At 42.4% G+C, this 16,105-nt stretch overlaps 1 protein-coding gene across 1 annotated transcript in view; it reads right to left on the bottom strand.

Moving 5' to 3' along the window:
- Window positions 1-16,105, bottom strand: part of DNAH1 (dynein axonemal heavy chain 1) — a 691,978-nt gene that overhangs the window by 453,437 nt on the left and 222,436 nt on the right. The window contains exons 17-18 of the mRNA XM_053721084.1: window positions 12,949-13,031; window positions 12,703-12,844 (exon numbers count right to left, since the gene is read on the bottom strand). Of these exons, the coding sequence (XP_053577059.1) occupies window positions 12,703-12,844; window positions 12,949-13,031 (225 nt within the window). The remainder of the gene's footprint in view (window positions 1-12,702; window positions 12,845-12,948; window positions 13,032-16,105) is intronic.

Below are 16,105 nucleotides of genomic sequence, written 5' to 3'. Positions count from 1 at the left end.
TGATGACCAGTAAGTGGAGGATCTGGATATGCTCCATGGTGGCAGATAATAATCCTCCGTCCACATGTTGAATTAGTATTTATATTGTTGCCATTTGGCCTTTTTATCAGTTTATTGTTGTGCCTGTTGCACTCTTTTACCTTGTCATGTGTCTCCAATGAGGCTATGCTGGCCCTTGGCAACTCTCTTCATGGACTGTGATGCACTGTGTTACCTTGCCATGTGTCTCCAATGGGGCTATGCTGGCCCTTGGCAACTCTCTTCATGGACTGTGATGCACTGTGTTACCTTGCCATGTGTCTCCAATGGGGCTATGCTGGCCCTTGGCAACTCTCTTCATGGACTGTGATGCACTGTGTTACCTTGCCATGTGTCTCCAATGGGGCTATGCTGGCCCTTGGCAACTCTCTTCATGGACTGTGATGCACTGTGTTACCTTGTCATGTGTCTCCAATGGGGCTATGCTGGCCCTTGGCAACTCTCTTCATGGACTGTGATGCACTGTGTTACCTTGTCATGTGTCTCCAATGGGGCTATGCTGGCCCTTGGCAACTCTCTTCATGGACTGTGATGCACTGTGTTACCTTGCCATGTGTCTCCAATGGGGCTATGCTGGCCCTTGGCAACTCTCTTCATGGACTGTGATGCACTGTGTTACCTTGCCATGTGTCTCCAATGGGGCTATGCTGGCCCTTGGCAACTCTCTTCATGGACTGTGATGCACTGTGTTACCTTGCCATGTGTCTCCAATGGGGCTATGCTGGCCCTTGGCAACTCTCTTCATGGACTGTGATGCACTGTGTTACCTTGCCATGTGTCTCCAATGGGGATGTTGATCACTATTGTAAATGAATGTATTTCCATTTGTAAAGCGTTTTTGTCCTTTTTACAAGAACAAGGACAACAGAATTTATGTTTACCTGATAAATTACTTTCTCCAACGGTGTGTCCGGTCCACGGCGTCATCCTTACTTGTGGGATATTCTCTTCCCCAACAGGAAATGGCAAAGAGCCCAGCAAAGCTGGTCACATGATCCCTCCTAGGCTCCGCCTACCCCAGTCATTCGACCGACGTTAAGGAGGAATATTTGCATAGGAGAAACCATATGGTACCGTGGTGACTGTAGTTAAAGAAAATAAATTATCAGACCTGATTAAAAAAACCAGGGCGGGCCGTGGACCGGACACACCGTTGGAGAAAGTAATTTATCAGGTAAACATAAATTCTGTTTTCTCCAACATAGGTGTGTCCGGTCCACGGCGTCATCCTTACTTGTGGGAACCAATACCAAAGCTTTAGGACACGGATGAAGGGAGGGAGCAAATCAGGTCACCTAAATGGAAGGCACCACGGCTTGCAAAACCTTTCTCCCAAAAATAGCCTCAGAAGAAGCAAAAGTATCAAACTTGTAAAATTTGGTAAAAGTGTGCAGTGAAGACCAAGTCGCTGCCCTACATATCTGATCAACAGAAGCCTCGTTCTTGAAGGCCCATGTGGAAGCCACAGCCCTAGTGGAATGAGCTGTGATTCTTTCGGGAGGCTGCCGTCCGGCAGTCTCGTAAGCCAATCTGATGATGCTTTTAATCCAAAAAGAGAGAGAGGTAGAAGTTGCTTTTTGACCTCTCCTTTTACCGGAATAAACAACAAACAAGGAAGATGTTTGTCTAAAATCCTTTGTAGCATCTAAATAGAATTTTAGAGCGCGAACAACATCCAAATTGTGCAACAAACGTTCCTTCTTTGAAACTGGTTTCGGACACAGAGAAGGTACGATAATCTCCTGGTTAATGTTTTTGTTAGAAACAACTTTTGGAAGAAAACCAGGTTTAGTACGTAAAACCACCTTATCTGCATGGAACACCAGATAAGGAGGAGAACACTGCAGAGCAGATAATTCTGAAACTCTTCTAGCAGAAGAAATTGCAACTAAAAACAAAACTTTCCAAGATAATAACTTAATATCAACGGAATGCAAGGGTTCAAACGGAACCCCCTGAAGAACTGAAAGAACTAAATTGAGACTCCAAGGAGGAGTCAAAGGTTTGTAAACAGGCTTAATTCTAACCAGAGCCTGAACAAAGGCTTGAACATCTGGCACAGCGGCCAGCTTTTTGTGAAGTAACACAGACAAGGCAGAAATCTGTCCCTTCAGGGAACTTGCAGATAATCCTTTTTCCAATCCTTCTTGAAGGAAGGATAGAATCCTAGGAATCTTAACCTTGTCCCAAGGGAATCCTTTAGATTCACACCAACAGATATATTTTTTCCAAATTTTGTGGTAAATCTTTCTAGTTACAGGCTTTCTGGCCTGAACAAGAGTATCGATAACAGAATCTGAGAATCCTCGCTTCGATAAGATCAAGCGTTCAATCTCCAAGCAGTCAGCTGGAGTGAAACCAGATTCGGATGTTCGAACGGACCCTGAACAAGAAGGTCTCGTCTCAAAGGTAGCTTCCAAGGAGGAGCCGATGACATATTCACCAGATCTGCGTACCAAGTCCTGCGTGGCCACGCAGGAGCTATCAAGATCACCGACGCCCTCTCCTGATTGATCCTGGCTACCAGCCTGGGGATGAGAGGAAACGGCGGGAACACATAAGCTAGTTTGAAGGTCCAAGGTGCTACTAGTGCATCCACTAGAGCCGCCTTGGGATCCCTGGATCTGGACCCGTAGCAAGGAACTTTGAAGTTCTGACGAGAGGCCATCAGATCCATGTCTGGAATGCCCCACAGCTGAGTGACTTGGGCAAAGATTTCCGGATGGAGTTCCCACTCCCCCGGATGCAATGTCTGACGACTCAGAAAATCCGCTTCCCAATTTTCCACTCCTGGGATGTTTCTAGCGCCCAAGGATCCAGAACATCTCTTGCCCAAGCCTGAGCGAAGAGAGAGAGTCTGCCCCCCACCAGATCCGGTCCCGGATCGGGGGCCAACATTTCATGCTGTCTTGGTAGCAGTGGCAGGTTTCTTGGCCTGCTTTCCCTTGTTCCAGCCTTGCATTGGTCTCCAAGCTGGCTTGGCTTGAGAAGTATTACCCTCTTGCTTAGAGGACGTAGCCCTTTGGGCTGGTCCATTTCTACGAAAGGGACGAAAATTAGGTTTATTTTTTGCCTTGAAAGGCCGATCCTGAGGAAGGGCGTGGCCCTTACCCCCAGTGATATCCGAGATAATCTCTTTCAAGTTAGGGCCAAACAGCGTTTTCCCCTTGAAAGGAATGTTAAGTAGCTTGTTCTTGGAAGACGCATCAGCCGACCAAGATTTCAACCAAAGCGCTCTGCGCGCCACAATAGCAAACCCAGAATTCTTAGCCGCTAACCTAGCCAATTGCAAAGTGGCGTCTAGGGTGAAAGAATTAGCCAATTTGAGAGCATTGATTCTGTCCATAATCTCTTCATAAGGAGGAGAATCACTGTCGACCGCCTTTATCAGCTCATCGAACCAGAAACATGCGGCTGTAGCGACAGGGACAATGCATGAAATTGGTTGTAGAAGGTAACCCTGCTGAACAAACATCTTTTTAAGCAAACCTTCTAATTTTTTATCCATAGGATCTTTGAAAGCACAACTATCCTCTATGGGTATAGTGGTGCGTTTGTTTAAAGTGGAAACCGCTCCCTCGACCTTGGGGACTGTCTGCCATAAGTCCTTTCTGGGGTCGACCATAGGAAACAATTTTTTAAATATGGGGGAAGGGACGAAAGGAATACCGGGCCTTTCCCATTCTTTATTAACAATGTCCGCCACCCGCTTGGGTATAGGAAAAGCTTCTGGGAGCCCCGGCACCTCTAGGAACTTGTCCATTTTACATAGTTTCTCTGGGATGACCAACTTGTCACAATCATCCAGAGTGGATAATACCTCCTTAAGCAGAATGCGGAGATGTTCCAACTTAAATTTAAATGCAATCACATCAGGTTCAGCTTGTTGAGAAATGTTCCCTGAATCAGTAATTTCTCCCTCAGACAAAACCTCCCTGGCCCCATCAGACTGAGTTAGGGGCCCTTCAGAAATATTAATATCAGCGTCGTCATGCTCTTCAGTATCTAAAACAGAGCAGTCGCGCTTACGCTGATAAGTGTTCATTTTGGCTAAAATGTTTTTGACAGAATTATCCATTACAGCCGTTAATTGTTGCATAGTAAGGAGTATTGGCGCGCTAGATGTACTAGGGGCCTCCTGAGTGGGCAAGACTTGTGTAGACGAAGGAGGGAATGATGCAGTACCATGCTTACTCCCCTCACTTGAGGAATCATCTTGGGCATCATTGTCATTGTCACATAAATCACATTTATTTAAATGAATAGGAATTCTGGCTTCCCCACATTCAGAACACAGTCTATCTGGTAGTTCAGACATGTTAAACAGGCATAAACTTGATAACAAGTACAAAAAACGTTTTAAAATAAAACCGTTACTGTCACTTTAAATTTTAAACTGAACACACTTTATTACTGCAAATGCGAAAAAACATGAAGGAATTGTTCAAAATTTACCAAATTTTCACCACAGTGTCTTAAAGCCTTAAAAGTATTGCACACCAAATTTGGAAGCTTTAACCCTTAAAATAACGGAACCGGAGCCGTTTTGAACTTTAACCCCTTTACAGTCCCTGGTATCTGCTTTGCTGAGACCCAACCAAGCCCCAAGGGGAATACGATACCAAATGACGCCTTCAGAAAGTCTTTTCTAAGTATCAGAGCTCCTCTCACATGCGACTGCATGCCATGCCTCTCAAAAACAAGTGCGCAACACCGGCGCGAAAATGAGGCTCTGCCTATGCTTTGGGAAAGCCCCTAAAGAATAAGGTGTCTAAAACAGTGCCTGCCGATATTATTATATCAAAATACCCAGATAAAATGATTCCTCAAGGCTAAATATGTGTTAATAATCAATCGATTTAGCCCAAAAAAAGTCTACAGTCTTAATAAGCCCTTTTTGAAGCCCTTATTTACAATCGTAATAAACATGGCTTACCGGATCCCAGAGGGAAAATGACAGCTTCCAGCATTACATCGTCTTGTTAGAATGTGTCATACCTCAAGCAGCAAGAGACTGCTCACTGTTCCCCCAACTGAAGTTAATTGCTCTCAACAGTCCTGTGTGGAACAGCCATGGATTTTAGTGACGGTTGCTAAAATCATTTTCCTCATACAAACAGAAATCTTCATCTCTTTTCTGTTTCTGAGTAAATAGTACATACCAGCACTATTTCAAAATAACAAACTCTTGATTGAATAATAAAAACTACAGTTAAACACTAAAAAACTCTAAGCCATCTCCGTGGAGATGTTGCCTGTACAACGGCAAAGAGAATGACTGGGGTAGGCGGAGCCTAGGAGGGATCATGTGACCAGCTTTGCTGGGCTCTTTGCCATTTCCTGTTGGGGAAGAGAATATCCCACAAGTAAGGATGACGCCGTGGACCGGACACACCTATGTTGGAGAAATATAGTTTTATTAATAAACAATCTTATTGTAATGTTGACAGCACCTGTATTTCATTTTCAAATCTATATTATTGTCAAAGTGTAACCAAATCAATCTCTGTGTGTAATGCAAATAATGTAGATAATGAATATTAGTTAACTAATATGTTAACAAAATACATCTCCTCCCATATATGGCTATAGGTAGGCTGACAATAATTAAACTTGAATAAATGACACGTTTAATCAATACATGTATAACTATTGTTATTCAACAACAATCCAAACATATCTTAAAACATCAATGGCATATGTATTTCTCATGTGTATCTTTTAAATGTTAAAGATATACACCATAGCTATAGTTCAAGGGACAGTCAAGTCCGAAAAGATGATTCATGATTTGGTGACATTCCTAGATAGCAATCTACACACATACTAGTTCCTAAAATATAAATACGTTTCTTAGTGATATGCCAAGATGTCACTGAGTCCTTGTATTGTCTGCGTTTTTTCAGCGATCTCGGATGCGCCATGTTGCTTAAGACGTCACCTGCCAGGCTGTCCAATGATTCCTTGTATTGACTGACGTTCTTACGTGATCAGGAATATGCCTTTTATTGTATTGCGTTTTGACGCGATCAAGGATGCGCCTTTTTTTTGTGTGCGTTCTTACGTGATCAATAATGTGCCTTTCATTGGATGGCGTTCTTACGTGATCAAGGAAGCGCCATGTTAAGACGGAACATGTAAAGGTAAAAAAACGTGTGATTGGATTGCGTAGTCCCGCAATATTTGTGCACGTTAAAAACGTTTGTGACTGCATGCAATTTTACAAAGCTTGCGAATATGTATTATTTGCATCATGTTACATTGTTGACCCGTAGCTGATAAAGACCAACACATTCTCTTTTGCTGGATGTCTGGTTGAATCAACGAACGAAAGCAAAATGTTTTCATGCATAGGATATTTATAGGCAAGTGCAAATCTCTCCAGTCCATGTTTAATATGTTTGTCAACAATGTTCCTTTTTCTGAAAAATTACTGTTGTGTTTAATGTTGAACATATCTAATTAATAAATATGCGCTATTGTGTTTGAATAAAGTAATCAATATGCATTTATCATATGCTAAATATATGATGCCGACTTCTTCTAAATGTAATTTCGTTGTATATTTTATGAAAGGTTCATTAGACACTCACATTATAAATAAAAATATTTGATTTTGTCTCTAGTTAGATAGTCCATTGTTTAACCAATCGGTTTATTTTGTCTTGTGTTGTAAGAAAATGTAAGTAATTTTCTTACTCCTCGCAAAGCCAATGAGTTTCATGTGAGTACCATCTCCAGCTTTGTCCAGTTTGTGTAAAGGGTCTTTTCATATGTTAATGATGGGGTATTGTGTTGTTTTACGGTTGTAATGGTGGTTCATCTATATTTTCAATATAGCTAACCCTATTTTATTTGCAAGTGTTTGAAGCTTTTTAATATTGATATCAGTATATGTTAATCTTGTTGTTTGTAGTAGTGTCTATTACATACAGTTATGTAAAAAATATAGGATACTGTCCCTTGAATGCAAATGTTGTTTTTTGTATCATGTATGAGATCCACATAGTTTAATCTTCAAATATATTTTTGTTAGCATATTTCCCCCCCCCACTCCTAAAAGGACTTTAAACCATATTCATTGTTAAAATAAAAATATTTACAATAAAATATTAACACAATAATGTCTCTTAAAGAAAATAGACTTTATTTAACACGTCAATATAAATGTTATTTAATTTTTTTTTTTTTGACAAAGTACATGTAGATATACCAACAAGCTTAAAATATGTGTTAGCATATGTAATGTTGTTAAAGGGACAGTTTAGAAAAAAAAATTTTTTTAAATTATTCGAAAAGTCAATTCTGTAATATCAAGGATATCAAATGTTTCTCAACAATTGAACATTTGTCTGGGTTTATTTAAATTTGCTCTCTAAACCTATGAGGTTGGTGTGCTCATTTCTTAAATCTTGAAGAGTGCTTGTAATCATTATACAATTTGAGCACTAGAGGGCATTTGGATAGCATTTGTATATGTAAAACCTTGTGCTCATACAGCATATTATTGACCATGTATTGATCATTGATATCTAAAATGTTGTTATGTCAGAACAACAAATAAGTGGTCATTTTTCATAGTCATAGATACAAGGGTAAGCACATAAGTCACACATGTATTTCTCCATGTTTTGTTGTTTCAAACTTTATAATGCGTAATACAGTGTTTTCTTTGTAATCAATAATTTTCTGACTGTCCCTTTAAGCTGTGTTATTGGCATTCAAACAGTAATATGCCATCATGGATAATTGTTATGGTAATTTAGTTAGCGATTCGGGAAACAGTTTGGACATCACATCACAGAAACCAATCAATATCATGAACAAGGATAGGTATGTGATGATGTGGTTTTCACACACTTATAACCCACACTCTGCAAAGAATCTTCCTCCATGGACCCGGTCCCATAGAAGTCGATTATATACAGAGTGTGGTCCACAAGTGTATGAAAACCACATCATCACATACCTATCCATTACACAAAAAAAATATTTGAAGATGGAAAAAAATACTTACTTCCTCTTCCTTCCCCTCTTCCCACGGGGCTGAGGCTCTGGGAGAGGCAACTGCCGACTCCGAAGAGTCCTCCTTGGAGCTGTTGTGGGAGGAGTGGAAGGAAGAGTACTGGGACGACCAAGGTGAGGAGTAGATGGCTGAGGAGGAGGAGAAGATGGATGAGGAGGAGAAGATGGCTGAGGAGGAGGAGGAGTAGATGGCTGAGGAGGAGGAGGAGTAGATGGCTGAGGAGGAGGATGAGATGGGCCGGCAGGAGGAGATGGCCCAGCAGCAAGAGGCCCAGCAACAAGAGGCCCAGCAACAGGAGGTAGACCAGCATGCGCCTCCCGGAAAAATGTGAACATTTCCTGATGAAGATTAAACATTCTTGTTTGTCCTTCTTGTATTCTATTCAGTATATTGATTATTTCATTTTGGCCTTGAATTATTTGATTCTGCCCATCAAGTATTCTGCGTCGTCCTTCTATGTTTTCTATCCGGGAGGTACGCATCTGGTCTATGTACTCCAGTAGAACCCGCACCTCCGCTATTTCTTCTTGTTGTGCCTGTTGAACCCGTGCACGGCGGGGTGCCCGTGCACGGCGGAGTGCGGGTCTTTGAGGGACCTCTGGTTCCGCGGGTTCCGCGGGTTCAGCGGGATCCTCCTGTGCTTCCGGGGCCTCTTCATCATCTCCCGTGCGCTGTTCGTCACGGGGGGCCTCTTCCCTCCGAAGTGGGAATTCCTCACCACCACTCTCATCCCGGGGAGATGCAGGAGGCTGTGCTGCCTCGTCCCCAGACTCTGTATATAAATAAAAAAATAAAAAAAAAATATATATATATTAGCATATTTGCAAATCAAGGTTTAAATGACTTAGCTTACGATACAATTACAAATGCAGAATCATTAATCCACTTTGAAATCTAACAAACAATCAATACGATTTCCGCTTTTTCTAAACCGTGTTTGTGATATCTGGTCAATGTGAATGTTTTTGCGTTTGTTTTCAGTCTGTTTAAATGCACACCTAACCTATAGCCTAGATACTGATGTAACCGCAAAGTAATAGAATGCGTGTAAACAGCGTAATAGCATTAATCTGATCCTTAACACATGAAACCCAATGTTTTATCTTTCATGATTTAGAAGCATACATTTAGTATCAACTTTCGAATGTACTTTTCTTATCTAATTAGCTTCATTCTCTGGATATTCTTTGCTGAAAAGCATATCTAAATATGCTTATAAGATGCTGATTGTTAGCTGAATATAGCTGCCTCCTGTGATTGTTTCACCGTGTGCATGGCTATTTCTTCATTAAAATATATCTCAAGAATGAATCAAATTAGGTAATATAAGTACATTTGAATGTTTTGTCAAATTGTATTCGCTACCTCAATCATGAAAGTAAATGTTTGCGTATAGTGTCCATTGAAATACATTCGTATGTGAAATTATTGTTCAATGAGCTTACCGTCAGATGAGAGTGGCAGGTTCCCGGTATCGATTCCTCCGATACCGACTACTTCCACCTCGGAGATGCTGGGCCGCAACATTTCCTCCCATCTGCAGTACTCCATTTCAAGGGCAGGGCCGCCACCGGTCCCTGCGGCATGTCGGGCCTCCAGGCTTAACTTTTTTTTAAGTTCAAGTTTACAGTCCCGGTACCGATGTTTGATAGAATCCATATCCCGGTTCCGGCCACCCACTGCATTGACTGCATTCCTAATCTCGTTCCAGAGCCTCCTCCTGTCAGTCGGGGTAGTCTTCTGGTGCTGCAGCATCCTATGCCTGGCCATATAGGCCTCTACGAGGGCCTCCTTCTCCTCCATCGTAAACCTCGCCTCCCTAGTCGCCTTGGCCTTCCCCTGTGACGATGCCCTCTGTTTCCCGGACTGTGAAGCCCTACTCTGACCGCCACTGGGCCCAGCCACTTGGTCATCTTGAACCAAGTGGCTGGGTCCACCCACCGCTTCCACCCCCGCTTCCTGCCCCCCTTCCTGCCCTGTTCCTCTCCCCCTCCCTCTACTCCCCCCTCTACCTGTCCCCTGCCTGGCCTCCATCTCCTCCCTAAACTAAACCCCAAATAATCAAACAAAAAGTGAGTGTGATGAAATGAAAGGGGGTCAAAATAAAGAACTAAAAAGACAAAAAAGGTGCTTAAAGTGTGAGGGATGTAAACAAAACAAAGAGGGTAAGGAGTATTTAAATAAACGAAAAGAATAAGACTAAAAGGAGGATATGTAAACTAAATGTAACTAGGGGATGGGTATGGGATGGGTATGGGGTATGGGATAAGAGTAAATGGGATGAAAGGGAATGGGACTACAAGGAATGGGGTATGGAGTGTAGTATGAGGGGGTAGGGGGTATGGAGTGTATGTAGTGTTATTGATAAGTGTATGTATGTATTGAATGTGTTTGCGTGTAAATGTGTTAAGTGTACAGATAAATCACTCGCTCGCTAACTCACACTACTTCTAATTCTCAATAACAAACACTCCCACTAACGCTCACTAACTACCACTAACTGACGCTCACACTAACAACTATCACTAATAACTCCCACTAACTCACTCACGCTCCCACTAACAGACTCTCTCCCACTCCCACTAACTCCCACTAACTCACTCACTCTCTCACGCTAACACTACCAACTGACTCTCTCACGCTAACACTACCAACTGACTCTCTCACGCTAACACTACCAACTGACTCTCTCACGCTAACACTAACTCACTCTCAAAAATTCTCAAACTCTCTATTCTTAAATCTCCAAAGACCCACCAGCAACACAGTCAAAGAAGCCATGCTTGTGTGGTGCTTATATACCCTGTGTAAATGTTTAATGATGTCCCAATTTCCATTGTAATTAGTGTTCAGGTGTGCTTTATTAGCAATTAATATTATTGCAATGTGTATTAGGTGTGTGAATTTGCGCATGCTCATTTAGAGTTGGTATTTGTGGAATGTGTAGAATGCGATGATGTCATAGTGTTCGTTTTCGCTTTCATTGTCCAAAAGTATTCTTTTTAAATGTGAATTTGCGATGGTGTGTTCTTCGTGAAGTGTTGTATATGTATGTTTTTCATAATATATAATGATATTGAATGCGATTTTGTTTCTAGTGTATGTATATATTTTTTAATCCTTGTTGTTATTGTGCGATTTTCCGCATCTTAAAGTATATGCGTATTCCCCGTATAAATAGTATTAAAACTTCCCCCGCTTGTGAATGTGTAATGCTTGTGTGCTTTGTTGATTGATTGTTGTTGTGACATTTGCGGCGTGTTATTGTTGTGCATGATGTGGTATGCGTCATATGACCGAGCTGTGCGTATTCTCGCGAGATCGAGTGTTAGGTGAAAAAAGGCAATTTATTTGATTTCCCATTGATCTCTATGGGAGACTGTCTAACGCGGGCAGGATTACGCGTGTGACATACACGCGTTAGGAGCATCGTAAGATGGTCTTATATTAACTCTAAATACCGGAGTCAAACAATGACGTGCGTTAGACATAAACACGCGTGGCGTTAACAGCCCATCTACCGCCGAACTCTAAATCTAGCCGTTAATGTTTAAAATTTTAATAAACATGTTCAGTTTATACCATATTTGTGTAGAAAGTGTGTTGATTTTTCAATATTTTAAATGTACAGAATATCGGCTCTTGATATCGGTTATCGGCCTGAAAGGCGGCCAATAATCAGTATCGGCCCTGAAAAAATGATATTGGTCTATCCCTAATACGTATACACTGTGAACACATGCTCAGTAGGCGCCGGTGCCTCCGAAAGTGTACATAGAAAAATACTGTAGATATTATGATAATGTAAAGTTGCATGCTCTATCTGCACATTAAAAGTTTAGAATAGGTGTAGAGAAGTGGATGTTTAGGAGTGATTATGGTAAAGTACAGGTCATATGCTGGGGTTTGGAAGAGTAGTGGGGTGAATTATTGAACTGCAGTTGACGTCCAGGCTGGATTTGGTTAAGGGGTTCTCATAGGTGGGAGCTGAGATTGTGAGTGGGAATAGTGAGGGTAGTTAAAGGGCCATTATAGTGAAAAAAATTACTGCTCAGGAGCTGCAGAGCACTGTTGGTCCGAATAGACACAGCCACTTACCCAATCATCGGTGGTAGTCGTACAACCCAACTGTGTGACTTCCACTGATAATTGGGTGACTAGCAGTTTCCACAAGGCACTAGCAGTGCTTGGGTGCTCACAAGTGCCCCTGTAACTATGTGTTTCACCCCATTGTGAGGGTTAAACACATACCACTGTAGGGTTGCTAGCATTAATATAACATGCTCTAACAAATTAGAATTTAATTGTGGGGGAAGGTTTACTTATATGGTAAAAGGGACAATCAAATACATAAATTTCATGCTCTAATTCATTAGAGCATATCATTTTTGTTGTATTGACCCTACAATCCTATTCGTTTATGCAACGCAAAAGTGTTAAACAAACAGATAAGGTTAGCACTAACAACATCATATTTTGTTTGTATTGACTTCAAACAGATTAGTCCCAGCAGTATCAGGTACCCTCACAATCCAACTTCTCATCTGGATAGATATAAATATTGAAAATACAAGAATATATTAGACTTAAACCTTTTTTCAATCTCACCAACAAAGCAGCTATACTGCGTCACTAACCTGCAAACCATCAAGACGCTCCAGGAAATTGTTTTGATCCATAACTTGGATTTTGCGAAACTTCTCCTCATCATCCAAGTGCTGTTCTCTAATGGTTTCCATGAGGGTTGTGATTTTATTTGGCCAGGAAATGACAACCCATCTGTTATATGGGGGGGGGGGGGAGACACAGGAGGTAAGTGGCTGTATTGTTATTTGGGGGAGATCTAAAGTTCTTGATGAAAGGTTAAGTAAAGATACACTTACTTGGCATTAAAGTCATCCTGTGACAGACTGTAGAGTAAGCCGTCCATTACTTCATAATCAGCAAGAATTTTAGCTATTTGCTCCTACAAAGAGATAAAACACAGTATCCACTTTATTTAACATAATTTAGTACACTAAAAATTAGCAGTCAGTTTTGTGTCAAACACATTAACCAGTTGTGGTAATTGCAGTTGGTTACTTTAGTTGCCAGTGGAGATCAAGAGGTTGCAAGACAAACTGAGGAGCAAGAAAGAAGAGGAGACAGAGAAAAAGGGGCTGAGGATCAAAACCTCTCCACTATGTCGAGATGATCAAATATGTCTCGTCAGTACCATGAGGTCCCTCAAAGAAGTTTAAAAAGGCAATTTTTTTCTTGAGACCTGTTTTTCTCTTTATGCAGAGTTCTAAATGTGAAGGCGAGGCACCTACATTGCAAAATAATGCTCAAAAAAACCTTTAAAAAATCTGGCGAGATTTCTCTCCATGCCGGCAAATTTTTTAATCATCGGGCCCATAGAGAGAAGGGCATATAAAAAAAGGGAGCGGAAAGAGAAATAAGGAGATAAAGAGCCTGATATTCAAAACCTTGCTGCTCAGGTGAGATATTCTAAGAAGTCTTGTCAGTACGGCAAGGCCCTTAAAATTTTTTAGAAACACAAATATTATCTTGAGAAATGTTTATGTTGTTATGTAGTGTTCTTTATGTGAAACAGACAATACAAGATCTAAAACAAATCCCAAAGAGTTTGTGTGATTTCTCTCCATGCCCGCAAGATTTTGAATATCAGTCCCATAGAGGGACAGGGAGAGAGAGAGAGAGAGAGAGAGAGAGAGAGAATGGGGAGAGGGGGATAGAGAAAAAAAAGAGAAAGAGATAGATGAAGCAAGAGAGGTAGCAACACAAATAATGATATATTAAAGACTGAGATGTGAAGACACATGACAGCTTGATGTCAGAGGAGTATAGGAGAGGCCAATGCAGTATATAACATAAATTATGCTTACCTGATAATTTCCTTTTCTTCTGATGGAAAGAGTCCACAGCTGCATTTATTACTTTTGGGAAATAAGAACCTGGCCACCAGGAGGAGGCAAAGACACCCCAGCCAAAGGCTTAAATACTCCTCCCACTCACCTCATCCCCCAGTCATTCTGCCGAGGAACAAGGAACAGTAGAAGAAATATCAGGGTGAAAAGATGCCAGAAGAATATAAGGACGCCCCACAGAAAATGACGGGTGGGGAGCTGTGGATTCTTTCTATCAGAAGAAAAGGAAATTATCAGGTAAGCATAATTTATGTTTTTCTTCTTAAATAGAAAGAGTTCACAGCTGCATTCATTACTTTTGGGAAACCAATACCCAAGCTATAGTGGACACTGAATGCCAAGATGGGAGGGTACAAAAGGCGGCCCCTATTGAGGGCACTAGACCTGAACCTCAATCCCACAAAAAATCCCTCTTCCGAGAAAAAAGGTTTTAAAGGAAAAGCCCCAATGACACTGACTTGCAGCTTGTCCAGAGTCAAACAAGAGACCGCAAAACGGACTCAACTGAACCAACAGGCCACCAAGAGACACCGTCCCCCACCAATTACCCCCCACAAATGAGGGGGAAACCAGCCGAAATCCTCAAAGAGACGAGGCAAAGGAGGACCGAGGAAACCAAAAAGTCCCTTAATACAAAAAAGGACACCTCTAAGAGTGGGCCCAGTTCACAGAGACCCAAACGGACCTAAACAGGGAAGGAGGCCACACCGATACCAAGCAAACCCGGGATACCACCGGGCACGGAGACAGAAAAGCCGTCTCTCCATCATCCTGCAAGCATGGACGCAGCTAAAAGAGACAAAGTTCTCCCCGCGCGAGTCCCTAGAATACCAAAGTATTCGACCTCGAAAAGCGTGTAATAGACCCAGGCGAAAACATAGAGTCCACAACAGGACGACACAAAGGGAGCTTGCAAGGAAAGGAAGCGGTCCTCAAGAAAACAGACCGCACAAAACAGCCCTTTGACAGAGGGCCCACTGCAGGCAATCTAAGCCGCCGGACCTACTCACAGGTCCCTAAAGAGGGGAGCAAGAAGCCTCCACTGAGGCCCCCGAGAGGAAAGTATCCCTTCAAAACCCGAAGGAAGAGTAAACCCGCTCCTGTCAAAGGAACAAGGAGAAAGGAAACACCATCTAGGAGACTGAGCTATCAAGATAGACACAGTGCAGCCTCCAGAGGAGACTGCGACCCTTAGACCGCTCTGGCGTCCTGTCCTGCAGATCCACCCTCAGCTGGATGAACCCAGCCACAGGAATCCAAAATAGGGAAACAAAAGAATCTCGAAACTGGTACAGGGACGAGCGCAAGATGGTACAGCCATACCCCCAGAGTGCAAGTACAACCTGACTCTGAAAAACAGACAAGGCCATAGACCCAAGGATCTATCAAAACAAGGCCCCTCAGTCTGACATGGAACTAGCAAGATCCAAGTCCACCATCCACTTCCCGACCAGGAGAAGCCCCTAGTAAGAACTCTGCCTCCTGAAGAAGCAAATATTCCCTAAAGGGATAAAAAGGGGCAGAAGCCAGAAGGGCATAAACCGCCCTAAAGGCCCGAAGCAGGCTAAACGGGAGAAAAGATCCCCCACAAATGTCCTAGAAGGATCACAATTAGTTTGCCTAACAGAGGCACAGTCAACCCATTCGCCTGCAGAGCAGACAATCCACGGGTATCCTGGCAAACCAAAAGGGGAATGCGACCCTAAGGCGCACAAGAAGACTGTAATCCAGCACCAGCAGCTGGGTAGAAACCCACCAGTCTAGAGGTGCAAGTCACCAAGCTAACACCAGATGACATGGGTTACTCTGTGGCAAGGAGTATACTCCAATAGACCGAGCCAACCCTGATCCGGTCAGGTAGAGGGAACAAGGACATAGCCCCATTTTCCAACACCGTGGAACATCACGACCAGCCCTGAGATCCAAAAAAAACAAAACTGGGACAGGAGCGAAGCCCCAAAAAGAGAAAGACTCAGGAAGAAAAAACAGGTCCTGGTACCTAACAGTTCAGACAACTATACCCTGGAACTAAACACCCCGACTGGCCAAAAGGCCAGACAAGAGGAATGGAGCTTATACAGAAAAAATGGACAGCACAGAGAACATGAAT

The sequence above is a fragment of the Bombina bombina genome, chromosome 7 (assembly GCF_027579735.1).
Source record: "Bombina bombina isolate aBomBom1 chromosome 7, aBomBom1.pri, whole genome shotgun sequence".
Lineage (NCBI taxonomy): Eukaryota > Metazoa > Chordata > Amphibia > Anura > Bombinatoridae > Bombina > Bombina bombina.
Note: the sequence above shows the minus strand (reverse complement) of the source record. Positions and strands in the feature narration are given on the sequence as shown.